Source organism: Rhinatrema bivittatum, chromosome 13, assembly GCF_901001135.1.
Source record: "Rhinatrema bivittatum chromosome 13, aRhiBiv1.1, whole genome shotgun sequence".
In the NCBI taxonomy this organism is placed as follows: domain Eukaryota; kingdom Metazoa; phylum Chordata; class Amphibia; order Gymnophiona; family Rhinatrematidae; genus Rhinatrema; species Rhinatrema bivittatum.
In genome coordinates this window covers 10,625,658-10,651,363 of record NC_042627.1, presented here as the reverse complement: position 1 = coordinate 10,651,363, position 25,706 = coordinate 10,625,658, and the positions used below count along the sequence as shown (strand labels likewise).

General features: G+C 45.3%; 1 protein-coding gene across 3 annotated transcripts in view; it reads right to left on the bottom strand.

Annotated features, from left to right (window-relative positions):
* Positions 1-25,706, bottom strand: part of CD276 (CD276 molecule) — a 122,986-nt gene that overhangs the window by 81,531 nt on the left and 15,749 nt on the right. For all 3 annotated transcript variants that reach the window (XM_029575161.1, XM_029575162.1, XM_029575159.1), the window contains exon 2: positions 5,802-5,916. In XM_029575161.1, coding sequence (XP_029431021.1) covers positions 5,802-5,916 — 115 coding nt within the window. The remainder of the gene's footprint in view (positions 1-5,801; positions 5,917-25,706) is intronic.

Below are 25,706 nucleotides of genomic sequence, written 5' to 3'. Positions count from 1 at the left end.
CATAAAAGAAAGCTGCTTCTGTTGGGAGACTTGCTCATCAGAGGAATCAATCTGGGAACACATTTTGATGGTGACACAAGAGTTAAATGCCTTCCAGGATCTTCAGCTAGTAGAAATTTAAACCAGATAGTCCAAGTCATTGAAGAAAGTAGGAACATTGAGATCAGCGTTATCGTCCATCTAGGGACCAATGACCTAAGTAGAAATGGTATCTTGAAGTACAAAAAGATTTCCAAAATCTAGGAAAGATAAGACACACTGCAAAGACTATTGCCTTTTCAGAAGTATTACCTGTTCATGGAAAGGGAAAGGAGAAGCTGTGGCATAGAGCTAATTTCAATTCCTGGTTCAAAACCTGGAGTACAGAAAGTGGTTTTCATACATTGGAGGCTGGGGTCGAGTATGGAGCAGTAAAAGACTTTATGGTAAGGATGGCCTACAATTGTCTGTAGCAGGAAGGAGGATGCTAAGTGAGAAATCCAAATCATATATTACAAGGCATTTAAACTAAAGAATGGGAGTGGCAGGAAATGGCCAATGAAATTGACATCTCACCCCCAAGCAATACAGGACATGGGAGGAGAAAACAACAAAATCAATTAGTCTGCCAAAAAATCAGAAAAGGTGTCTAGGAATTGCTACAAATCAAGGGAGAAAAAACTGGAAAGCTATGACTACAAATACTCGTAGTTTGGATAAGAAAATCCCAGACCTGCAGGCCCTAATGGTGCAGGCGGACTTGGGCACTGTTGTTGTTACGGAGACATGGCTCACGGATTCTCACGTTTGGGACATGGCCATACCAGGCTATAACTTGTTAAGGAAGGACAGAAAAGGGGGAGGAGTAGCTCTTTATGTCAAAAAAACAATATCTAAGCAACCGAACTGCAAGGAATGTGGGTAGAGAAGAAGCATTATGGGCCGTCCTTAAAAAAAAAAAAGATGGTGCATCCATTTTTGCTGGTGTAGTTTACAGGCCTCCGAATCAAACAGAAGAACTAGACAGAGATCTGGTCGAAGACATCCAAAAGGTGGGGAAGAAAAGAGACGTGTTGAATGTTGGAGACTTTAATCTGCCCTTCTGTGGAATCTACCAGAAGTAGAGAGATAGTGGAAGCCCTACCAGGGGCTCTGTTCAAACAAATGGTAATGGAACCCACAAGAGAGGGGGTTATACTCGGCCTAGTACTCACTAACAGAGATAATGTCTCTAATGTCCAAGTGGGTGCCCTCCTCAGCACCATTGATCAAACGGAATGGTTTGACATCGCAAATAGGATACAAAGAAGTCAAACGAGGACCCGATTTCTGAATTTCAAAAATACGGACTTTGTCGAAATGGGGTCGTACCTGGAGGTAGAACTAGAAGACTGGGAGAAAATGGGATAGGTAGAAAAACAGTGGGCCAAACCAAAAGGAGCAATTACAAAAGCAACAAATCTATATGTTAGAAAAGTAAACAAAAGTAAGAGAAATAAGTAACCAATCTGGTTCTCAAAGGAGGTGGCTGAAAAAGTAAAGCAAAAAGAACAGCATTCAAGAAATATAAAGGATTCCAAAAAGAGTAACACAGAGAAGAATATCTGGTGAAACTGAGGGAGATGAAAGCTAAATGCCAGGCGGAAGAAAGTATTGCCAAAGAGGTAAAAGAGAGGTGACAAAACATTTTTCAGATATATCAGAGAAAGGAGAAAGGTCCGAAGTGGTATAGTGAAATTGAAAAGTGACATGGATCGATGTGTGGAGAGAGATGAAGAAATGGCCAAAATATTAAACAAATACTTCAGTTCGGTGTTCATTAAAGAAGACTCTGGAGAAGGACCATCACTTGATAACAAGACTGTGGATGGGGGTGGAGTAGACAAAACTCCGTTTACAAAAGAGAATGTTTGGGAAGAGCTAGGAAATCTGAAAGTGGACAAAGCCATTGGGGCTGGATGAGGTTCATCCCAGGATACTGAAGATACTGAGGGAGCTCAGAGATGTGCCGGCGGGTCCCCTGCAGGACCTGTTCAATAGATGATAATTCCTCTTCACAAGAGTGGGAGCAGAGAGGAGGCTGGAAACTAAAGGCAGGTTAGCCTCAACTCGGTGGGTCCTGTCAGACAAATCTGATTGATTTCTTTTGATTGGGTGACTAAAGCATTAGGTCGAGGAAGAGCACTTGATGTGATCTACTTGGATTTCTGCAAAGCTTTTGATACGGTCCTGCATAGGAGGCTTGTGAATAAAATAAGAAGCTTGGGAGTGAACGCCAAGGTGGTGGTGTGGATTACAAACTGGTTGACGGACTGAAGACGGTTGGTAAATGGAACCAACTCTAAAGAGAGCCGTGCTAAACGAAGCGCCACAAGGATTGGTGTTGGGACCGGACCTGTTCAATATCTTTTTGAGCGACATTGCGGAAGGGATAGAAAGTAAAAGTTTGTCTATTTGCGGATGATACTAAGATCTGCAACAGAGTGGACATGCTGGAAGGAGTAGAAAGCATGAGATGTGGTTTAAGGACGCTTCGAAGACATGGCAGCTGGGATTCAATTCCAAAAAGTGCAGAAGTGCGTGGCAGATGCTACCATAAGTTTGCTGGGCAGACTGGATAGACCATTGGGGTCCTTTTTCTGCCATCATTTTCTATGTTTCTATAAACCCAAAAAGCCTGTGGCTCTTGACCTAGGAAAAATCACTGCAACATCTGGGCTAAAAGTGGGGAAAACCCTAGGTACTTATGAATGGTTCCTGAGATGGAGGCTCCAGTACAAGCTGTGTCCAATGGTGCTGGAAACCTAACTGCAGGAGGAAACTGCCAGACAACAACCAAAAAAAAAACCTCCTAACAAAGCCTTGATAGTAAAGAAAGCTTGGGTACAAACCTTGGCTGTCATTTTCCTGAGCTTGGATGTTATGGCATATGAGGAAGAGCTTACTGTGTTCCCCCTAACTTTGAGGCAGCTCAGGTGTGAAAGCCCGTCACGCGCGAATGTGTGTCCGAGCTGCTTTCAGTCTAATTTCCCTGCCCGCTGTTTTTCAGTGGTGCACAAAAAAAAAATAAAAAAATAGAGGGACAGTGAAACCTTCCCCCGAGAAGTAGCAAACGCCACCAAGAAATTCTCAGAGAACACGAAGAGGAGTAAATTCAGTTTCAGGACCTCTTACAAATAAAGAGGATTCGACATTATTACCCATTCCAGCGTTAAACACTGGGTGGCAGCAGACTCTCAACTAGGAAGTGAATGAAACGGCAGCAGCTTCCTTGTAAAACTTAAAATGCTAAGGCCCAAAGGAGGCAGATTTAGGGAAGATGAGCGGGAGACGTCTTCATCGCCTTGGAAATCCACTGAGGGGAAGGAACTTCACAGGGACAGTGGGGAAAATGGTCTTTTTTCATACTGGTGATAAAATCTGGCTGCAGTGTATCAATTTCTCAGGCTTTTGTTCTCAAAATGCAAAAAACCGTGCTGGACCTCCTTTCCCCGACAGCTAAGTTACCCCAGGTGTAGCTGCTGCACGAAACCATGCCACAATCGGAGAAAATACAAAAACAAAGACAAAATGATTGTGTTTTGGGTATTTAAAAAAAGGCATGCAGATTAGACACCAAGGATAGTCCAAATTTGAGCTTTTATTTGAATGGAGACAAATATATGTGCCCGACTCAGGCCGAGTTTCGCCCCGCCTGGGGCTGCCTCAGGGGCTGTTTCTGAATGAACAATGTGTATACCAGATTATTCTCAAATTGAATGCATCAAAAAATCTGGTAGTCAAATGGTCTAGATTTTTTCGTATTCTGATGTGGTCTCCGCTCAAATTCATCTGGGATATGTGCATCTTTAAAAATGGCGCGGGCCATCCAGTGCACCTACCATGTGACAGGGGCCGACCAATGGCACCGATAGCCCCTGTCACATGGTAAAAGCAAAGGGTCATCGGCGCCATTTTGATTAGTGGCAGCCGACAGCCCAAGCGTGAGAGAATGCTCCCGGAACCCCCGCTGGACCACCAGGTATTTAAAAATTTGGGGGGGGGGATACTAAAACTCATTTTAAAGGGTCAGGTTGTGTTTTTAGGTTGTGTCCTTTCTTCCCGCCCCCCCATAACGATAAGAAAACCCACTAAATTAATCGTGGGGTTTCCTATCGCTATCGGGGACCCCCCCGATATCGGATGATATTTTCAATCATCAGATAAACGATTCACATCCCTAATAAACAGTAAAGATAAGAGAATTGCCAGGTTCTTGTGGCCTGGTTTGGCCTCTGTTGGAAACAGGAGCTTGATGGACCCTTGGTCTGACCCAGTATGGCAATTTCTTATGTTCTTAGGAATATTGAAAGCAGCACAGTCATGAAAAAATACTGAGAATAAGAGATTGTTTTTGTTTGCTTTTTACCAATTCTTAGAGCTATGGAAGTGCACTGAGGCTTAGCATACGTGCTGACTAGCACGCAATGCACTAAGGCCCTAACGTGCATGCTAAACAGGTATCTGAGCACATTAGCGGTTATGTGCATGCACATGAAGGATCATCAGAAACAAGCTGGGCTTTAGCAGACAATGCAGGACAAAGCCCGGTATGCTCTCCTCCATGCACCGTTTCACCCTCGCTCACCAAGGCCTAAAGTTTCACACGTGCTCAGAGTAATTAGCAGCCTGCCCTCAGGGCCAGCATGCTAACATTCAACAATGGCAGGGGGAGCCTGCCCTCCAACACAGCCTCCTCGACCCAATCCTGTCCATTACAAAGGTCAAGAGGCCTCTGTTCCCTCTTCCTCTGACACCAAGAACAAAGAGGCTGCTGTGCTTTGATCCCTCCATCCCCCCCCCCCCCGGCACCATGAATAAAGTGCCCTCATTGGCCATACACTGAGATCAAGGGACGTCTCTGCCGTGACCCCCACCCCCCCCATCCCCTTAACCTAACCCTTCTGTCTAGGGAAAAAGAAGATTAAGCAGGAGAGGGCGCGACTCCCTCCTGCTCTGCAAGATGGCACCGGATGACCTCTGGCGCATGTGCAAATAAGATCAGAACTCAGCAAGTGCTCAAAGCAGCCCCCAGGGCCTCTGTTGCTGGGAAGCCTAGAGCCTGTAGTACCCTTCCAACTTACACACACTTCAGCAGGTCGGAAAGGGGTCCCACAATCCCCGACACCATCACTATCAGTGCTTTAGTCATACGTTAAGAAGTTTTAGATTTCACAAAAATTCCCTATGCAGTCAAATTGGATGCACTGTCATATTTGAAAGTCAAGATAAGACCCCCTCAATTATCTGAAATAAAATGAACACTTTCTGGAAGCCGCTAACTTTTGATTTTCTCTTTGGATGGTTTTTAAAGATTACTCAAGTTTCCTCATGGAGACTTCCCAAAGCCCTCGCCGTTCTGATTCCTGGACCACAGTAGAGGCTGAAGGCCTCACTGCCTATTTGGGAAAAGCTTTTAGGCTGGTCCTTGTCAGGGATTACCACATACTGGACGCCACTGGTCCATGTTGGCTATTATGCCACCAGGGTCGTCACGCACAATCAGATCTCACCAAATAGGATGACATCTTCCAAACACACGCACAGTTACAAAGAGAATAAAGTGAAAACAATTACCGTGCTAAATTTCTCGTTTTTACAGGTTTAGGAATTCCGCTCGCCACGTACATTACAGAGATAATTCTGCTTAGAATATAGCATGAAATGTATACCATCGAGATCATAACCCACCAGGACAAATTTACACAAAACAGCTTTAAAACAAAATGGGTCCAGCGCTCTTTTTTTTTTTTTTTTTTAAAAGAAAGGAGGATGAGCCTTACCTATGAAAGAGCACCCGAGGAGGCTGAAGATTACAAAGTGAAGAACCATTTTCGGCACCAGTGCCACAGCAGGGAACCCGGACAGGATGGATCCCAGGCAGCCTGTCTCCCCGAGCTGGACAGAAGGAGAAATGTAGCTTTGGGCATTAGAAAGCACCAGAATCCCCTTCAGTATCTGAGCATGCAAGACCCCCCCTTATTCTGCCCACTGGGGCAGACTTTCCTCCCAACATTTAAACAACAATTTCAGTGCACTGAGAACCACCAAATGCCCGAGGGCCTACATTTTCAAAAGCATTTGCAAGCTTCAAACTGGGTTTCACATGCATAAATGCATTTTCCACGCGTCATCTGGCTTTTGAAAATTGCTACAATAGGTGCCATTGAATTGACCGCAGGTTTTCCCCCGCATTAACGCGGGTAAAATGGCTTTTGGAAATCGCCAGGATAGTTATGTTCCGCTCACATGCGGAACTGCTCTGAGGATCCACCCGGGCGCGCTTTCTACAGACTTTAGAGCCGCGGAAGGCGTTTGGCGCAGTCAGACGCCGAGCCTCAAGCGCTCTCTTACACCGATGAAATTCACGAGCATCCATCCCCATCCTGACCACCCAATCCTGCCCCGGCGCCGAGACTCTCCCAACCAGTTCAGCAATTCATTTAAAAAAGTACTTGCATTTAGTTTTACTAACAAATCGTTAAGCTGCTTTTGAATTCCCTGCTCCCAACCCAGACAGACACCAGCGCTGGTCATGGATTTTGCTACACATTGCAAACAGAAAACCACTGGAAAACGTCTAAGGGAGAGGAAGGCATAAACTCCTTCCCAAGGAAACCGAAGAGGAGCAGCATAAAAAAATAAATATATCAGTCCATCAATTCGTGTAACAGAACAAAAACCGTAAAGATGATTTGAAATGAGATATATATTTGTTTTCCCAGTCTCACTCCTAAGCAATGTTTTCAGTCTTGCCTAACAATGCCAAACTTCTAGACTAGCAGGGGTGGATTCAGGTCAGCACTTAACCTCTATCCTAAACCAACATGGTAGCCTGTCCTCATTAACCACAGCAAGCCGAACCCACATCTACAGAGGCGACCTGCAAAACCTTTCGCAGTTTGGATTCACATTTTCAATTCAATCGCTCACCTTTCCAAATACAAGCTCCAGGTGACTTGCAATCAGGTACAGTTGGTAGCTCCCTACAGTCTAAGGCCTCTATTTACTAAGCAGTTTTCCCCCAACAGATAGGAAACGGGAGAAAGCCTTAGTAAATAAATCCCCAAAGTTTGCAGCTGAAGTAGGGGAGGATGCAGCCACTTGCCCAAAGTCACAAGGTGCGTCAGCGGGAGAAGTGGGGATTTGAACTCTGTTCCCTATATTTTTAGCCTGCTGTAGCTGCCCATGGGCTGGCAAGAGACACACCGCTACCGCTGCCAGTCCAGGCCTGGAGGCAGAAGCTGAAGAGAAGTGGAGGATGAAAGCTACCCTTCCAGATGGAAAAGTTAGTATGGGTCCGTTTTGAGTAAACAACCACAAGATACTGTAGGCACTTACATTTTAGCAGCTAATCAGCCTGATCCTCTCTCTTCATCTTCCTCCATCCCCAGCCGCGTGTTGCACAGCTTACGCCAGGGGGTAGGCAACTCAGATCGTGGAATGTCACACCCAAGTCTGGTTTTAAGGATATCCACAATGGATATGCATAAAATATACCTGTATACTAGTGTTTCTCAACCAGTGGGCTGCGGCTCCCTGCTGTGCCTTCAAGAAAGGCAACCACGCTCTCGTGTTCAGATCCAGACCAGCAGCTTGGCTCTGGCTCTCAGTATCTCCCAGCAGCAAGTGTCACCAATGGTAGCTCTTAAACATGTAAGAGGCTCCTTTATGAGAACATGTGCAATCATGCCTGCCTCCTTCTTAGCTGCAGCATGAGTCCCAGAGTGTGCTAATTAATGAGCAGCCTGCAGAGCATGGATAACCGGACCCTCCTTTGCGTGACACACACACACACACACACACACTCCTCATCTTCCTCCACCTGAGCTTCCTCCTCGGAGTCCTTCTAGCCTAGGTTAAAACGATACAGGGAGAGCGGGCACTGAATATTGGATGTAACTCATTCTGAGTAGTGGGAGCAGCAGCACAGAAGGAGCAGTCACAGAAACTAACCCAACTGGTTGCCAGCACCACACCAACTTCTCTCTTCTCCTGCACTTGTACATAGAGGGAGCTGCTCTATTGTGATGGAGTCATGGGTATCTCAGCCCCCCCGATTCCCTTTGTTTTAAAATAAATAAATAAATATTGGTGGAGCTTTCAATGCGTCCCCAGACTCTTCTTTTCACCAAATGAGGCCTTTCCATGGCTGCCCTGCCTGCCCAGTGAATGTGGGTGTGCCACACAACATTTTGGTTAATGGAGGTATGCCTTGGGCTTGAAAAGGCTGGGAAACCCTGCTGTATACAATGCAGGCACTGCATGCAAATATGCTTCATACATATTCAGTGTACTCCAGGACCATAATCGCCTACCTCTGGCTTATACATTTCTCTGACTAGTAAGACTGAGCCAAAAGTTCTTCCATGCCCCAAAACATCCCTCTGAAGTTTAGCTGCAGTAAGCCCAGCAGTTCTGGCAATCTGAAAAGTTGAATTTGTCATGCATGAATTTCTTTGGTGCAAATCTCCCCCTGCTAATGACTCACGAACCTTGCAAAGTCCAAACATCTGATTTCCTTCCAAGTACCTAGATGTCCACAAAGTTTGATTCACTTACCTTTGGCCATTTCCATCTTATATGATCTGATAATCAGCTTCTGTTCCATATAGAACAGAGGCAAAAATTAGCAAAATAAGTGCAAAAAAATACCTACAATTAAAAAATTAATAAAGAGCAAAATAAACAAACAAAGCATTTAGAAAAAGGGTCTATGCAATAAACTTTACCATGCAAAAGGGCCCATTTATCATTAAGACCCTTTTGTCCACATCAAAATAACAAGCAATGCAATAAGGCTATAATTTACACATTAAGACGGTTGCTCAATACATTAACAGCTACTCTTATAATCCAATATTAGTTGATAATATTCATTGGTATATTTGTGAGACTGTTTCAGTTTCAGAAACATCTCAGGCAATTGCAAATTTAACTTCTTCACACTGCCCTCTTGATATTTGTGATGTTGCAACTTTAAAAGTGTCCAGGGAGGTCATTACACCATCACTGACCTTAATCATTAACATGTCATTATCCCATGGTTTGGTTCCATCTCATCCAAAAAAGAACCATTGTCAGAACTTTAGTGTAAAAAAAAAAAAAGCCAAGGCCTTGATAATATCAGTCTTGCCAAATACAGGCCAATTTCAAATCAACCGTTCATGGCTAAGTTATTGGAATCAATTGTGCTGCATCAACTGACTGATTTTATTGACAAGAACCAAATTCTGGATCCCCATCAATTTGGATACAGAAAATCCTTGAATACTGAAACTTTCATTGGATCTTTACTAGATGCAATGCGAAGAGGTCTAGATGGTGGAAATAGCTATGGTCTCACCTCTTTGGACATTTCATCAGCATTTAATATGACAGATCATGAAGTATTATAGTATCGATTAAGAGAATGTGGTACTGCTGGTTATGTTTTGGCATGTTCGAGTCATACCTCTGTGTGCCAGGATATGCACCAAGCATTCCTAGAGGTCCTCCAAGAAAATGGGAGATTCACAGAGATCGGTCCTACCCGCCATATTGTTTCCCTGAGGAAAAGGCTGCCACTAATACCATCACATTGGTGAAAGTTTGCAATCCCATTGTTAGCCAAATGGTAGAGCTTTGACCTAATACTACTTTCCTAATACCACTTAATGCAGGAACTTCTGATTTTCCTCCCTGATGGAGATGTGAAGATATGCTTTGAATAGATCTAGGGAGGACAGAAACTCTTTTCTTACTGTCACAATCACAGACTTCAAGGTCTCCATGAGAAAACCTGCTACCCTCAATAATCAGTGGCCCAACTTCCGATCTAAAATGGGTTGAAATGTTCCCTCTTTCCTTGGGATTCTTTCTGATGCTGACATGCTCACCATGGCTTCCAAACAAACAGGTTGAATATCCACTTTCTTTTCTGGGGACCTGCTCGAGGTCAAGACAAAGGTGTTTGAAATTGGCACATTTAGAAAATGGGTATATCCTTGTCAGCTGATATCCAAGATTCTTTGGTCTTTTGTAATAAGTCCCTTTCTCATATTGACGCTGTAAGCAACCCCCTACTAGTGGGAGTAAAGACTGGCACTTCTGAATTGTCATTGTGGGTCCCTGGATCCCATGAGACCCCGAGATCTTGCATTCTGAAGCAACTAAGACCTGCTGTAGCCCTAATCGCAATAATCCAAACAGGTAAGTAGAAGAGTTCTGGGGAAGCGTTCTCTGGTAGCACCCTACCCTATCTTTCAGGAGCCTCTGGGGTTTGGATTCTCACATTTTTCACCAGTTTTTCCAAGTCTTCCCCAAACAGCAGGCGCCCTTTGAACAACAGCTTACTCAGCCAAGCTTTGGAGGCTGAATCTGCTGACCAGTTTCTTAGCCACAATAGGCATCCAGCCATAAAATTGTTGCAGCCGCCTGCTTGGCCAGAGTCCTAATATGATTGTTTGAGGCATCAGCTAGGAAAGCTGCCCCTGACTCCAGGCAGGCAACTTCCCTGCCACTGGCCTGAGACCCTTGTATTTCCATCTCCACCTGACCTTACTGCACCCGGCACATTAATGCTCCGGCCACATAGCCTCCACATGCTGCTGCTTGCAGGGACAGACTAGCCAACTCAAATGCCTTCTTCAGCAGGGACTCTACTTTTCTGTCCTGGGATTCTTCAGTGTTGAACTGCCCTCCACCAGGATGGTAGTTTTTCACATGACTGCTGCCACTGTGGCATCCACCTCTGGCATTTGGAAAAGATGTTCCTTCTCGGCCTGCTGCACCGGAAGCAGTCCTTCCGTCAGCCTTCTACTCCTTAAAGCTGCCCGGGTAATCCCACTCAGCTCCAATCATATCCTGGATAGCTGAGTGTACTGGGAATGCCCTGGCCAGCTTCTTTATGCCTGCAAGGATAAGGTCTCTTCTGGGACCCCCTCCTTCGGTTAGCCTCAAGGATTGTGTAACCCTTGAAATAAAAGGCTCTTAATTCCTCCCTCCTGAACAACCTAGCAGATGTTCAGTAGGAGAGAATCCAAGTCTGTTCCTCTTCCTCCTTCTCCCAGGAATCCCATTACTGGCCTCTTCCTCTCAATAGTCAACTTAGTTGAACAGGGAAGGCAATAATGTAGCTGTGGTAATGCCCTGTCCCACTTCCAACCTGCGCCTCTTCAACAGCAGGCCTCAGTCTTTATCTGGCCATTTATGGGAGAAGTTTCCTGCTTCTTCTGCTTTGTGCATAACTAGCACAAACCCCAGTGAGAAGGCCTGCTCCTTCGTCCCCCCAGGGCATTTGGAGCTCCTGCGCCTCCCACAGGTTGGCGCACAAAACCTCTGATGCTGGGGAGGAGTTCTGGGTCTAAAGGGCAGCCGTGTTGCTTGAAGCTAACAGTACCAGGAACACGGCTGCTATGTTCATGTGCAACTCTGACCCTGCCGCCTGATCGAGCCCCTTCCCCACAACTAATATCCTCCCTCTCCGGTTCTCCCCCTGGGGGCTCCATGCTGTCACAGGTCCTACAAAAGGAGCCAGCAATGCGTTTCTGTGCACCCTCCGACTTAATATCATGGCGATATTAAGTCGGAGGTCCCGAAACTTTCCAAAAGTAAAAAAAAAAAAATTTGAAGTCGGCCCGCGGCTGTCGGGTCGAAAACCGGACGCTCAATTTTGCCGGCGTCCGGTTTCCGAGCCCATGGCTGTCAGCGGGCTCGAGAACAGACACCGGCAAAATTGAGCGATGGCTGTCAAACCCGCTGACAGCCGCCGCTCCGGTCCAAAAGGAGGCGCTAGGGACGCGTTCGTGTCCCTAGCGCCTCCTTTTACCTGGTTTTACCGCCAGGCCTAATTAGCATACTGAATCACGCGCACAGGAGAGCGGGCATTTGCCCGCTCTCCCGCGGACTTTACTGAATCGGCCCGATAGTTATAACTATTCTGCACCATGGTTTTATTTTGTGAATGTTCTGAAGCTAGAAGGCCTCAGTACCAATGGAGAGTCCGGCTGTCCTTGCATCAAATCCTGAATGACGCCTACTGAGGTTTCTCTGGTGACTCGTTTGCTTGTATTTGAAGATCCTTGGGACCCAACCCAGAGGTTGGAAATGTGGTGAGAAAAAGCAAGCAAGCAAGCTATTGCTCCCCTCCAATCACTGTGCTTCACCCAGAGGAAGGCCAGGTGCTGATAAGGAGTTTAATAGATAACCAAAAATGGTTTCACCTTGCTTGGCTCCCAGCTGAACGGCTCAGCAGCAGCAGAAGGTAAAAATCAGACAAAATCGTTAGGATACCCCCCTCCCCCACCTCCTTTTGCAATTTGGTTAAGCTCCGTCTGTTTCTCTACTCCCACCACTGTGAATCTGTATCTATCGAGAGCCGCCATGCCGATTACAACCAGAAACCCCAGACAGGTATTGTGCTAATTAATGTAGGAGTAGAACCAGAACAGTGGAAGAGTTGGAAAAAAATCTAGGAATAAGACCCGGGAGCAGCAGCCTCAAGCAAGGAAAGTTGGTATTTCGAGAAAACCAGACAGCACAATGGCACGGTACAAGAAAACCTTTTTTTTTTTTTTTTTTTTTTTTTTAAATACCTGCTGTTTCCACGTGGCAGATATGCTATAGGCAGACTGAAGTCTTTATGCCTTAGTATGGCAAAGTAGCACACTGTTCCAGGATTCATTTAAGGAGGGAACTTCTTTTGCACAGTAATGAAAGAGTTTCCAGGGTTTATATATTCATGCATCGCTCAATGATTTCAACTTAAAACATCTGGTTTTGTTCTTAGCACGTGATGATAGCAGAGAGATTTTGTGGCAGCCTTTGCTGTTTTGTTCTATTGCAGCTTGTGGATGAAAATGCAGAGAAAATATATTTTTCTCTGAAGTGCAATTCAGATCTTTCAAATTTCCCCCTTGAGCCAGCACCAGTTATCCTTTAAAAGTGATTGTTATCTAGTATAAAATAGCCATGACTTTAGCATTACAATACCCATGGATGGGAAAACGATGAATCTGGGAAGAGGAAGGGAAAAGGAGACCTGAGGTTTTCCTAGGAGATAATGGATAAAAAAGCAGAACATCCCTGCCACCCCCATCTGAAGTCCTACAGGGGATGTTCATGCCCTGCAGCCTATGCCAAAATATTTACTTACGGGAACCTCCACCAAGAAAGGCAACGATCTGGCAGGCTCCCAGGCACAAAAGTAACAGGCCAGGACCTTGCCTGGGAGCTGCAGGGAGAGAGCTGGCTCAAGCAGAGCATGGCCCAGTGGCTTGGCATGAAATATAAACGTAAGGAAAGTCCAGACACATGCGATCCCTTAGATTATAGGCGGACTTAAAGAGACTAAACACAGAAAGCCATGCCGATCCCTTAGGCAGAAGCTGAAGTCTCATAGGAATTGGGTGCAGTCTGCAGGAAGTTTGCAGGATATTTTAGAAACTAAAGTAATGTAGCCCCTCCCTCCAACCAAGACAACCTGCCGACTTAGACTCAGAAATGTCTCTCACTCGTAAGGAACCTCCGATTTCCTTACCAGAAGGAATGTACTTAGCTAGTTGGAGAGGTTCAGAGAGATTTTTTAAAGTGAGTTTGGGTTTGACTCCCCCAAGTGGGAGCGACAGATGGTGTGTGCTAGCAGTATACGAACCCCTGCCGTCATCTCAGGGTGCGGATTCTTAGTTGGGTTTCAGTTAGACTTCAGTGTATGTGCTTTGTGTGTTTTTGTTAGAGTTTCTTGGTTTTCCCGCCTTGGGTCGATTATTTGACCTATTTTGGTTCCTTTACTCATTTGAGCTACGTTTTGGAGATTTTCCCTGGGAGAACCTTGGTACCCCTTCATAGAGGTTTGGGGAGTCCTGTGTAAGGTTAGATCTGAGGGTAAGGAAGATTCTGCTACTCTCCATCTCACCTCCAGTGGATAATAGATCAGTCAATGACCCGATACAGAGGAGTTTCAACTTTGAGTTGCTTTTTCTCATCGATTATCCTCAGTTTGGGAGATAAGGATGTTTTTTTCCACCCTTCCTGTCTCCTGTTTTGTTTTCCTCCTCTTGTGAGTCAAAGTCTATTTTTGTTCTTTCTGGAACCGATTCCCTTGGTACCAGGGAATCCGTTTCCAATTCACTGGGGAGAAGAAGTACCTTTCACCTAGGGGAAGAGCCCGAAGTGTGGAGGTTTCATCAAGAAGAAATGGATTCCTGGCCATTGCCAGGGGGAAGATGCCACTGGTGCTTTCAGAAGAGATCTAAGATACTTAAGAAGACTGCAGGAGTGGTATGAGAATTGGGACTTGCTGTGTTCTGAATTCCAGCCATTCTGCAGTGGGGAGAAGACTGAGATACATTTGGGAGATGGAAGAAGGATTAGGATCCTGCAGCTCTTCTCACGAGACTGGCCCCACGGCAGCAGGACATGGACATCATTCAAATGTTGCTCCTGCTCCTGGCTCATGCAGGAGATCTACGTTTTGATGCATCAGATCGTGCAGGGGTTTGGACTACCTCTGCCCAATCGATAACTAAATCTGAGCTGGCAAGTCTCCTTTAGTGGCTCCTATGCTATGGGTGGCCTGCTGGCCTTTTCTTTTCTTCGGCCGTCGGCAGGGTGGAGTGCAACCTCTGCTCCATTTTGACTACGAGTGGCCCACACCACCACCCCGTCAGAGCAGCTGCCCTGTGCAAAAACAGTACTATGTAGTCTTCAAACAAAATACCCCAAAGTTGTAATTTAGAAACTGTATATTGCGGAAAAGTCCACAGTTATGGAGGATTCTATTCTTGAGACGGCTTTAGGCGTTGTAAGCAGTGGGGTAACGACAAGCTTTACCAAGGGTAATAAACGTATTAATGTGGAAGGGCCTCGAGTTACAGCTTCTCTTTGTGGAACTGCAATATTTCTCAGGCCCACCTCTGCCACCACTAGTCCAGGCTCCATAGCTAACGATAAGTGAGCGGTCCACCTCCATTCCAGGGCCAAAAGCTGCACTCTGGACCAAGACGCCTCCCGAGCTACCACTTCACTCTCTAGTCGCTCTATTTTCCATCTGTGGGTACTGACCCAGACAGACTCAACAAAGGACCTTTCCTTGAAGCATAATAAAGCCTCTGGCCGGGCATTAATGCCCTGTATCAACTCCAGAGCCACATCTTTGCCAGCACTGTGATGCCAAGTATCCCTCCATGCTGAAAAAAAGGCACACATATGACTGGCAATCAGTATGAGTGTTTCCTTGGGCAAGTTCTTGATGCTTTTCACGGGGATGGTTTTTGAATAATGAAGAATGCCAGATTCTGAATCAAAATGGGTACAAAGCTCCTGAAACTGACTTCTGTTTGGTGTCGGCAATCTTGACTCTTCTAAATGCAACCTCCTGCTTTTCTCAGGCAAATCTGAAGCTAACTTAATCAGGGAGACCAAAAGCAAAGTCAGCCGCATGCACCATACTGAGATGTTTTGCCAAGGCAGAGGGGGATTTGCAGGCCTTAATTCACTAAGGTGAGCAAGACCACAAAGTTCCTCCATGCACAGAGATGAGAGCAAAAAGAAAATCGAATAAAAGGAAGGGAGGAAGAGATAAAGGAATCAGGGAGGAAGGAAGGGAGAGGCTCAGTCTAGCCTGGATGGCTTTGATCTGTCTGGTAACACAGTTCAATGCTGCTGTTCAGCTGCCAGGGACATAATGACTATTTCCAGATTTTGGGTGAAATGCAGCCAAAGTCCAATAGCAAAGTATTAAAAATAAAAAGCCCATGGATCCGTCAGTCAAAGAGGGGAGAGAGTCCCGAAAAATCCCACAAAGCTTTAGTCTTACTTTTAATTCACATTGGAGAGAAAATTCCACAATGCCCCAAAAAGCTGCAGTTTCACACTTGGAGGGCTGAGGGTAAAAAATCACGTGCCGAGGACAAGGAGTCCTCGTGATGATGCCAGCGGTCCAGCCAAGGTTTCTGCCCTGCCAATTCCTGAAGACTTCCCTCCCTCTCGTATACTTTGCTGCCTGACCGTTTTTACTCCAAGCACTCACACCCTGGGGCCTGATTATTCCACGTCAGAGCTGCAAGCCTCTTCTCCTTTACAAAGCTGAACTCTCCCAGGGTAGCAAATGACATCGCAGCTTGTTTCCCCGCACTCATTCTATTATTAACTCAAAACCTCAGATGTAGGCAGCTGAATCCCCACGGTGCTCAAATCCTCCTCTTTCGGAAGGAGACTGCCTCTTGTCCGGCAACTCTCGTCTCTGTCTTCCCCTACCAAGGTATTTCACTGGAACAGCATCAGGGTGAAGGGCCAAGTGAGCCTGGACTGACTCCTAATGGTGGGGCGCATACAGGATCTGTCCTGGGTGTAATAGTGCCTCATGGCAGCCTTACTTCTGGGTCTCGAGTCTTAATGCCAACAGCGTTCTACCTAAAACATTCAAAGCAACACGTCAAGACAAATACTCTTTAATACTCTTTTGTTGATACAACTCTTTTGTTTAATACTCTTTTGTTAATTTTGTGAAAATACTCTTTTGTTGATGCATTAGTTCTTTGAGCTCATGCATTACTCATGTTTTTGCCCATCAACACAGTTTTCTGTTAACTGTATATCCCAAGTTACACTACCCCTTTTTTAGCCATTCCCTATATTTATTCACGTTATTTTGACGAGTTATTGTTGTCTATGTAATATTTATTTATGTTCTTATGTTCAGAAACTCTGTTATTGTAACGCCTTAACCGCGACAGTTTTGTTCAATGGAAACCGACCTGATTTGATACTTGTATTGAGAAGGTCGGTATATAAAAATCATAAATAAATAAATAAGACAGAGGCGTCAAAAGCAAGAAACAAGGAATTCAGACGATCTCAAGGATCCCAGCTGCATGCAAGAGTAGCTTTGGCCAGGGCTCTACTTCATATACAGTATAAAGCACCAATGCACCAATTAACAATTTACCAACGCATCAATTAACATCATCTTCGGCAGCAGCGAAGCACAAAAGAAGAACACTCCTAGAAGCCGCGACATCAGACCACTGAAATGTCAGTATCTGATGAGGTCCGGGTGCCGCTGAAGCAGGCTGAGCTTCCTGATCCATTTTTACTGTGCAATACCGAAAAAGGTTTAAAAAAAATAAAAGATTGCAACAGTCCACATGAACCTAATAAAAGAAGCAAGCTTATGAGTGGCCATATGTAAGCAGCCTGAAGATCAAATTTTAGAAGTTTTAATCAAGATTTAAATAGCACTTCAGAAATTACAGGTTGGGCAGGCTGTTAATAACAGATCAACACAGAAAGAGCTATTTTTGTTTTGCTTTGGGTCAGAACCGCAGGGAGCATTCACGTCCTTATTGAGATGCATTGGCAGAGCTGCGAGCGAGGGGAGGGAGCTCTGTAGAGGCCGCTGCAGGCCAGGACTGAAAAGGTACAATGGCAGGGATTGTGGAATAACAGGGGACACATGCAGGTCAAGCAGCTGTGAGGGGAGACTTCAGTACTGGCACAGAGGAGTGCTGCAGGGCAGGATTCAAATTGCTCCATCTCGAGGTGGTCAGCATCGTTCCTTATAGATAGTCCTGGGGATTATTTTTCTGTTCTTCCTAAACTCTGAGCTATAAGAGCTGTTACCCTGGAAAACACCGTCCTCTTTTTTTTGCATCAGTCGATCACACTCCCCAGAGCCGTCACGTGAGCTCAGATAATCGGCGGCTCGGTGCCAGTAGTGGGATCCCATCTTCCGACACTGGGCTGACCTCACAACCAGCTGTTTCAGCTGCAGCCTGCAGACGCTGAAAACTGAAATTAAAGGTTCTGGTTTCACTTTATATTTCTTACACATAACCAATGTCTGGGCTGCTGCTCTTGTGCTTATTCTTTACCAGGAACTGAAATTCAGATTTCGATGCTTTTATATTTTCCGAGGAATCTCGCCAGGAGGAGTTTTTGGGTTTTTTTTTTAATGTTCTTTCCCTGTACCCTAACTGCTTGGATCCACACCATGGAGAACCTTGCAGGGATCCTGACCGACCTGGGCTCAATGCATGCTGGGCTTGGTCTCAATGGATTTCTTCTGGTTGCTTTTCTAAGACAGGCAGGCCAACATTTCTCAGGAAAAAGGGTGGGTGATTTTATTTATTTAATCTATATTCCACCTTTTGGCACACTTCAAAGCGGATTACATTCAGGCACTGTAAGCATCAGGGAGAAGCATTTCTCCAAGTATTACTCTCACATTACCGTTAATACTGGATAAAAGGAATTCTGGGAAGAGGAAAACAGTGAACAGAAACTTTATTCGAGGAGTACAAATGAGTCTACCTGCTAAAAAAGGAAACCAGCCACTGTGTCACCGAACAAATGACAGGATTGCCTGCTTCTTTGGTTTTCCCTTATTATTTAGATGCCATCTCAAAGCATTCTGTACACGTAGGCCTCAGTATCAATCCCAGAATGCCTCGAGGTGGGAAACAATTTGGAGCGAAATGTCTGCTTTGCCTGGTTTATCCTGAACCCCCTGGTGTCCTCCTCTTGCCCACAAGGCCCAGTCTAAAAAGAGTGCGAAAGGACGAGAGGCATTTACAGGATCTCTCTCGTGCCAAGTACTTGCGTTCTGTCATTCATTCACTCTACAGATGGCAAACTGGTTGGCACCAGTAAGAGGTTTGCATCCATTCGCAAGTCTGAGCAACCAGAAATTTTAAATTTAAGATGGCATGTCATGTTTCCATGTTCTGTTGTAGAACTGAAATGTGTAAGCAGCAGATAAAAGGCAACATGCAAACACTTCTCCTGACTGTCATGGTCTGCACCCCAGAAGGAACCAGAATGATCCCCTTTCACAGAAGAGCACACAAAGCAAAAGGTTCTTCCAGCTACAACAGGCAGAGAGGCCCGATAGTAGATGTGATAGCAAGAATACTGGTTTTGGGGTATCACCACTTACTCGACAACTTTCTGGACTGCTTGGCTTGCTGCGGCCTGCTCCTAGATTGGATTGGCCCCTTTGACATGAGGAGACCGTGTGCATCCTTAGAGAGAGACGATTCACGCTCTACCGGAAGTCTCTGGAATTTTCAAGTGCTGAGAGCGGTGACAGATTAAGGTCTTCTGGGCCTCCCCTCCCTGTTTCAGCTCCAAAACAGAACATGGAAAAATGATGCACCATCCTAAATTTAAAATGAGCTGCTCATCCTTTTATCCGGCAAGCTACGGAGCCTATTGGCAACTCTGGCACTGCCTGAGAGTCCTTTAACCGTGCTCTCAAAATCAAATCAGCAGCAGATCTCTAGTAAAATTCCTAAAAGGTTTGCCTCAGGAGATCGGTAAGAGGTAACACGATGTAAAACTAAACTCAGACACACACCAGCTCCACCTCACTTCCTAACTTCCATTCAAGGGATACAGAAACAATGCAAGCTTGCAGCACGTGAGGCTGGGAGAAAGAATCCTTCTAACTTCCAGAGGAAGATGGGGAAGAGGAATGGGTGCAGCTGTGGTAAGAAAAATAAATGTGGAAAAAGCGAGACAGAAAAGCCCCCAGAATAAACAGCATAAACCCAGGAGCCCTCACTGTAATTATCCGTTTACTGCAGCTCAGCTGGCTTTTGTTCCTCCAACGCACAGCTCTTGGCTCCAGAGTCCTTTGCTGGTTAAATCATTTGACATAAATAAACCTGAACACTAAACCAGATAAAACTAAGAAACATGAGTCATACTATCCCTGAGAAAAACAGGAACACACACAAAAAAAAACAAACCACACACACAACTGGATTTGAGTGGAATCATTTCTGCCCAGCCCGAGTCGGACACAAGCATGTTGCTGACTCAGAGGCATCCAGAAACGCTGACTGAGCCTCATGGGGAAGGAAGCAAAGGCTCGTAGCAAAAGAAGAACAAGAATTGACTGGGAGGAGGGATGCTCAGCAAGAAAAGTAGAACCACAAGTTCCAGAATGCACTGTCAGGAGCTGTTCTACTTCAAAACACAGGACTACAAGTTCCAGAAAGCACTGGAAGGTGATGCTATTAAAAGAAAAAAAAAACAAAAAAACAAGCATTGCCAATTACCAGAACCCTTCAAGGAGGGGTTTTTGTCATGTTCAAGGCAAGATGCTCAACTGGTCCATCATGCAAGTTCTTCAATAAGATTCTGAGGCAAAGACAATGAAGTAGTGCCAAAACGTTAAGCACCACCTTGAAAAAGCTAATCATCACGTGGTTCGCTGGGGTGCAGGGCCCGGTTAACTTATTCAGAATCTCCTCTCTGCCTCCCTCTGACATGAAAATGGCTTCCATCGCAAGCAAAAACAATCCTGTCCCTGCCACTCATAGGTGCACAGGAAAGTCTCCCCTGGTCAAGTGGCCTGTGATGGATGTGCCAGGAAAAAATCTTGGAAACTGTTATAAAGAATAAAATCACAAAACATTTAGATAGACATGGTTTGATGGGACACAGCCAACATGGATTTACCCAAGGGAAGTCTTGCCTCACAACTCTCCTACATTTTTTGAAGGGGTGAGAAAACATCCTCAAGGACCTACACTGGCTCCCCATCACATACCGCATTCTGTTCAAAACGCTAACTATCATTCACAAAGCCATCCACAACCATAACTCCTTGTGGCTCAGTGAACCCTTACAACTTACTCATTCTTCCCGCCCCTCCAGAGCGAACCGCAAATACACCTTACAAGTCCCCCCCCCCCCCCCCCCCCCCACTTAAAAAGGCTCGTCTGACAGCCACCAGGGTCCGCGCACTGTCGATTGCTGGCCCCATGCACTGGAACACTCTACCCCTTAACCTTCGTTTGGAGCCATGCCCTCTTAAGTTCAGAAAAATGCTAAAAACCTGGCTCTTTCACCTGGCTTTCCCTGATTAATTTTCCTCGTTCGACTACTATCCACCTCCCGTCGCTCCATGACACCTCTCAATTGCTCTCTGACGACTCCATGTAGCCACATACTACTGCTTGTATATTTGTAGATATGTTTTACTTTTTGCATACTGTATTCTCTTTAGTTTTCATTTTGCTAAATTTCGCCTCTCTGTGCTTCCTTTTGTATTTATCAGTTGCCCTGTTCCCCCTTTCCCTGTTTATTGTAATTTCCACCTTTTTTACGTTAAAATGTAAACAGATATGATGTGTATTTTAATGTCGGTATAGAAAAGCTGTTAAATAAATAAATAAATGTGGTCAAAGGTGAACCGGTAGATATAGTGTATTTGGATTTTCAGAAGGCGTTCGCCAAAGTCCCGAACGAGAGGCTTCTGAGAAAACTAAAAAGTCTTGGGATAGGAGGCGATGTCCTTTCGTGGATTACAAACTGGTTAAAAGACAGGAAACAGAGAGTTGGATTAAATGGTCAATTTTCTCAGTGGAAAAGGGTAAACAGTGGAAAGCCTCAGGGATCTGTACTTGGACCGGTACTTTTCAATATTTATATAAATGATCTGGAAAGGAATACGACGAGTGAGGTGATCAAATTTGCAGTTGACACAAAATTATGCTGTGTAGTTAAATCACAAGCAGATTGTAATAAATTGCAGGAGGACCTTGCGAGACTGGAAGACTGAGCTTCCAAATGGCAGATAAAATTTAATGTGGACAAGTGCAAGGTGATGCATATAGGGAAAGATAACCCTTGCTGTAGTTTCACAATGTAACCCCTAAGACAGAACCTAACAACCTAGCAAAGAGATCTAGGCGTCATAGTGGATAACACATTGAAATTGTCATCTCAGTGTGCTGCGGCAGTCAAAAAAGCAAACAGAATGTTGGGAATTATTAGGAAGGGAATGGCGAATAAAACGGTGGATGTTATAATGCCTTTGTATCGCTCCATGGTGAGACCACACCTTGAATACTGTGTGCAATTCTGGTCTCCGCATCTGAAAAAAGAGATATCATTGCACTGGAGAAAGTGCAGAGAAATGCTACCAAAATGATAAGGGGCATGGAATGGCTACTCTATGAGGAAAGGCTAAAGAAGTTAGAGCTGTTCAGTTTGGAGAAGAGACGAATGAAAGGGGATATGATAGAGGTAAACAAAACCATGAAAGGACTTAAACCGATTTACATTAACCTGTTCATTTACTCTCTCAGATAATTGAAGGACTAGGGGGCACTCCCTGAAGTTAGCAAGTAGCTCATTTAAAACAAATTGTAGAAACTCTTTTTCACTCAGCGCATAGTTAAGCTCTGGAATTCTTTGCCGAAGGACATGGTTATGGCAGTTAGTGTAACTGGGTTTAAATAAGGTTTGGGTAAGTTCCTAGAGTAAAAATCAAGAAACAATTAATAAGCAATAGTAGTTTGCGATCTATGTAATGTTTGAGTACTTGTAACTTGGATTGGCCACTGTTGGAAGCAGGATGCTGGGCTTGATGGACCATTGTTCTGACCCAGTATGGCATGTTCTTATGTTCTAGGTTTGTTTTTCAAATTACTTTTTGCCACAGCCCCGTGGCAGAGAACAGGCTTGGAGCTGAGCTGGCGGTGAGAGGGCCTGCTTGCTGCTCTCTGTAGACTGCCAGCAGACGTATGTGAGGGGAAGAGCCAGAAATTTGGCAATGATGGAAAACAGGTGCTAACAGGCACAAGAAACCATCACTGCCGTGCCGGTATAAAAAAAACGATGGAGACAGCGTGAGCGGTGAGCCTCAGAGCAGGCTGCCGCTTAGTGATAAAAGATGCTGCGGGGGCTGGCATTGGTCAGTGCGGCTCCCCGGGCATGGGGCCCTTAACAGCCAACACAAACCACATGATCCTACCGTCCGGCCTACCAGGGCATGCCTGAAGCTCCAATAGGCCAATGCACCTCTTTACGGCCACTCTTCCTTCTTCCTGCCTGCAGGGAGTGGTGACCTTGCGGACTCGTCAACAAAGCTGCGCATTAATGGGCCTGAAGGCAGGGTGAGGAGGCCACGAATGGAGAGTTCTGAGGGGCACTGCCTCGATATGTTGCCACCTGAGGCCACTGCCTCACTCTGCCTCGTGAGCGAACCATCCCAGTTAGCATAGTGCACTTTTAAAAAGCATTTCAGCTATAGTGAACTTTTAGAGAGCTTCTTAGAGATTGTAAGTAGAATATGTCTGCTTAAATATCTCCTGCCATAGCTACTTTTCCTGGCTATTTTCATCTCACTTACTCATTTATGCCCCAAGTGTAAGCTGAAATCTCTGACTCATTCCCACAGCCTTCCTGAGCCAGAGGACTCCACCTTTGACTCAGCAGATTCAGCTTTGCCACGGTGCACGAGGACAGGGCTGGTGTGCAAGGCTGGTTCCTCGTCGTCAATTTCCTTCTCCTGTCAGCCAAGCCAAGCATCTGACTAAAAGAATTAACTAATAAAGCAGTTTTTATATCTGTGGCTATGAGGATGTATTTAGCCTCCAGGGAAGATGGCTGTCCAGGGATGTATTTATTCATTTACAGTATTGTGCTCAAATCAAGGATTTCAACCGCTCACCAAATATGGGACAGAAAGAAATTTCCACTGCTGTAGAACAGGCTACAGTGTGGGGGGGCTGGGCGGGGGAACTGCGTGTGGTTTAATCAGCTCCGTCTGGATTTCACCAAGAGCTTTTAGGTCATCATTTCTCAAGCTTTTATCCCACTCAGCCCCATTTTAAAACTGAAAATTCACACAACCATGAAACGATGCACAAAAAGCAGCTTTCCCTTCCTACCCCATGGTCCTCCCCCCCCCACCTGCACCCCCAAAGCAGGGAAGCAGCAGCGGTCAGTGCGCGGCCTGCGAGCCAGGGCGGGTTCACGGTCCCGGGCTCTCCAGATGGGCGTTGGGTCTGCCGGGAATCCCACGCAGGTTGCCCTCCACTCTGTCTGTGTCAGAGAGTCAGCGATTTGGATGGCCAGCCCTGCAATACCAGGTGTGGCCTGGTTCAGGGGTTTATTTGCCACCGCATTAGCAGACCTGGCCATGACTGGAGGCGACAGTGCTATCAGGAGCGAGTTCAGAGTATATTGGAGACAGGACAAGAGAAACTAAATTAAATCCAGTTCACCAGAAGTGAATTGGAAAAAGAAAAAAAAAAAACACAACATCTAAATACAGGAGAGAGAAAAACCCACAAAATAAAGCCGACAGGATATCAGCTAATGGGCCACAAAAACACACTGCAGTCTCCCTCATCCCTTCCTTACCCCACATCCTTCCCTCATTCCTCCTCTCCTCCCTACTGACACAGCAAAAAGAAACCATCTTACATTTCTGCCAGTGAAAAAGCAAAACAAAAACCCTGAATAATCATTTGGAAAACTGATCAATCTGGCAGCTAAAGAGCATTGCTGCCAGAGCATCATAAGAAAAGGAGGAAAATCAGCTCTTTTATTCTCATTCTCTGATTATGGGGGTATGGGAGGCGGGGAGAGGGGATTTCTCTTCAGAGAAAAATAGTAAAGGATATCAAAACCCACAGAGCCATTGTGAAGGTCATGATAAGGTTGGTTACCATTGTGAAAGGAGAAATGTAGCCTTCCCTGTTCATTTTCTTTCCTAGAGTCCTGCTACACCAGTCCAAACAAGTGGCTTATCCCTGCTTACTAGCAGCTGGAAACAGAGGGCCCGCCCCTTTTCAGTGACATCATCACCTGGTATAGAGGTTGGCGCAGCACCAGCATTAGCCAGAATTCGTATGTCAAAGCAATGGAAAACACCAATTGCTCCTAACACAATTAACTTCACCAACAATAAATAGAGACTTCAGAAATGGAAAGGACAGAAGAAGCTCTCCTATGTTTGTCCTGCTTAGAAAGCAAACTGCTGAGCAGGCATTGTGTCTCACTTATCTCTGCATGGCACGGCTTACGCCAAGCAGCACCATAGGCGAGATAAACAGCACAGAAAGAGATGCAATTCAAAGGCAAAACTGAAATTTTCTAACACCGCCAAGGATAACTGTGCAGGACCTGACTTCCTGAGAGGATCCCGGACTGGTGTAGCAGAACTCAAGGAAAGGAAATTAACAAGTAAGACTAAATGTTTCCTTCCTTATCATCCTGCTACACCAGTCCAGACAACTGAGATGTACCCAAGCCCCTTCCAGCAAGCATGGGCAGAGGCGGTGCTGATCCGAGAATGCTTGTTCCAGGGCCGTATCTCCCTTGGCTTGCATGTCTAAACCATAGTGCCTACTAGTGAACGTAAGGAAGACCAAGTAGCTGCCTTACAGATGTCCTAGAAAGCAGGCACTGTAGATTCTGCTCAAGAAGCAGCCTATGCCCTCATAAAATGAGCACGAAGCCCCTTCAGAACCTGTTCACCCTTCAGCAAAGGTCGGAGGAGATCATCTGTTTAATTCATAAGAATAATAAGAATTTTCAAGCTGCCTCTTGGCTGTGAGGTCTACCAAATAAAGGTCTATGGATTAGATGAAAGCAATTAGTCATATTTTAAATTGAGGAAAAGCTTCAAAGAATAAGAAAAGTGTCCTGTGAAAACATTCTCTCTGTACTGATTTTGGACATTCATCTGAAGCAGCCTCTTTATTGAGATGAAACAATCAGTCTAACTTCAGTTAGTCAGCCAGAGTTAACAAATGTTGGTACCTAATCAAACCCAATCACACTACCTCAACACCTTTCCAAAGTGAGTAACTGAACTTTTCAACCTTTTTACTTAGGTATACACTGCCCCTAGCTTATAAGAACATAAGAAATTGCCATGCTGGGTCAGACCAAGGGTCCATCAA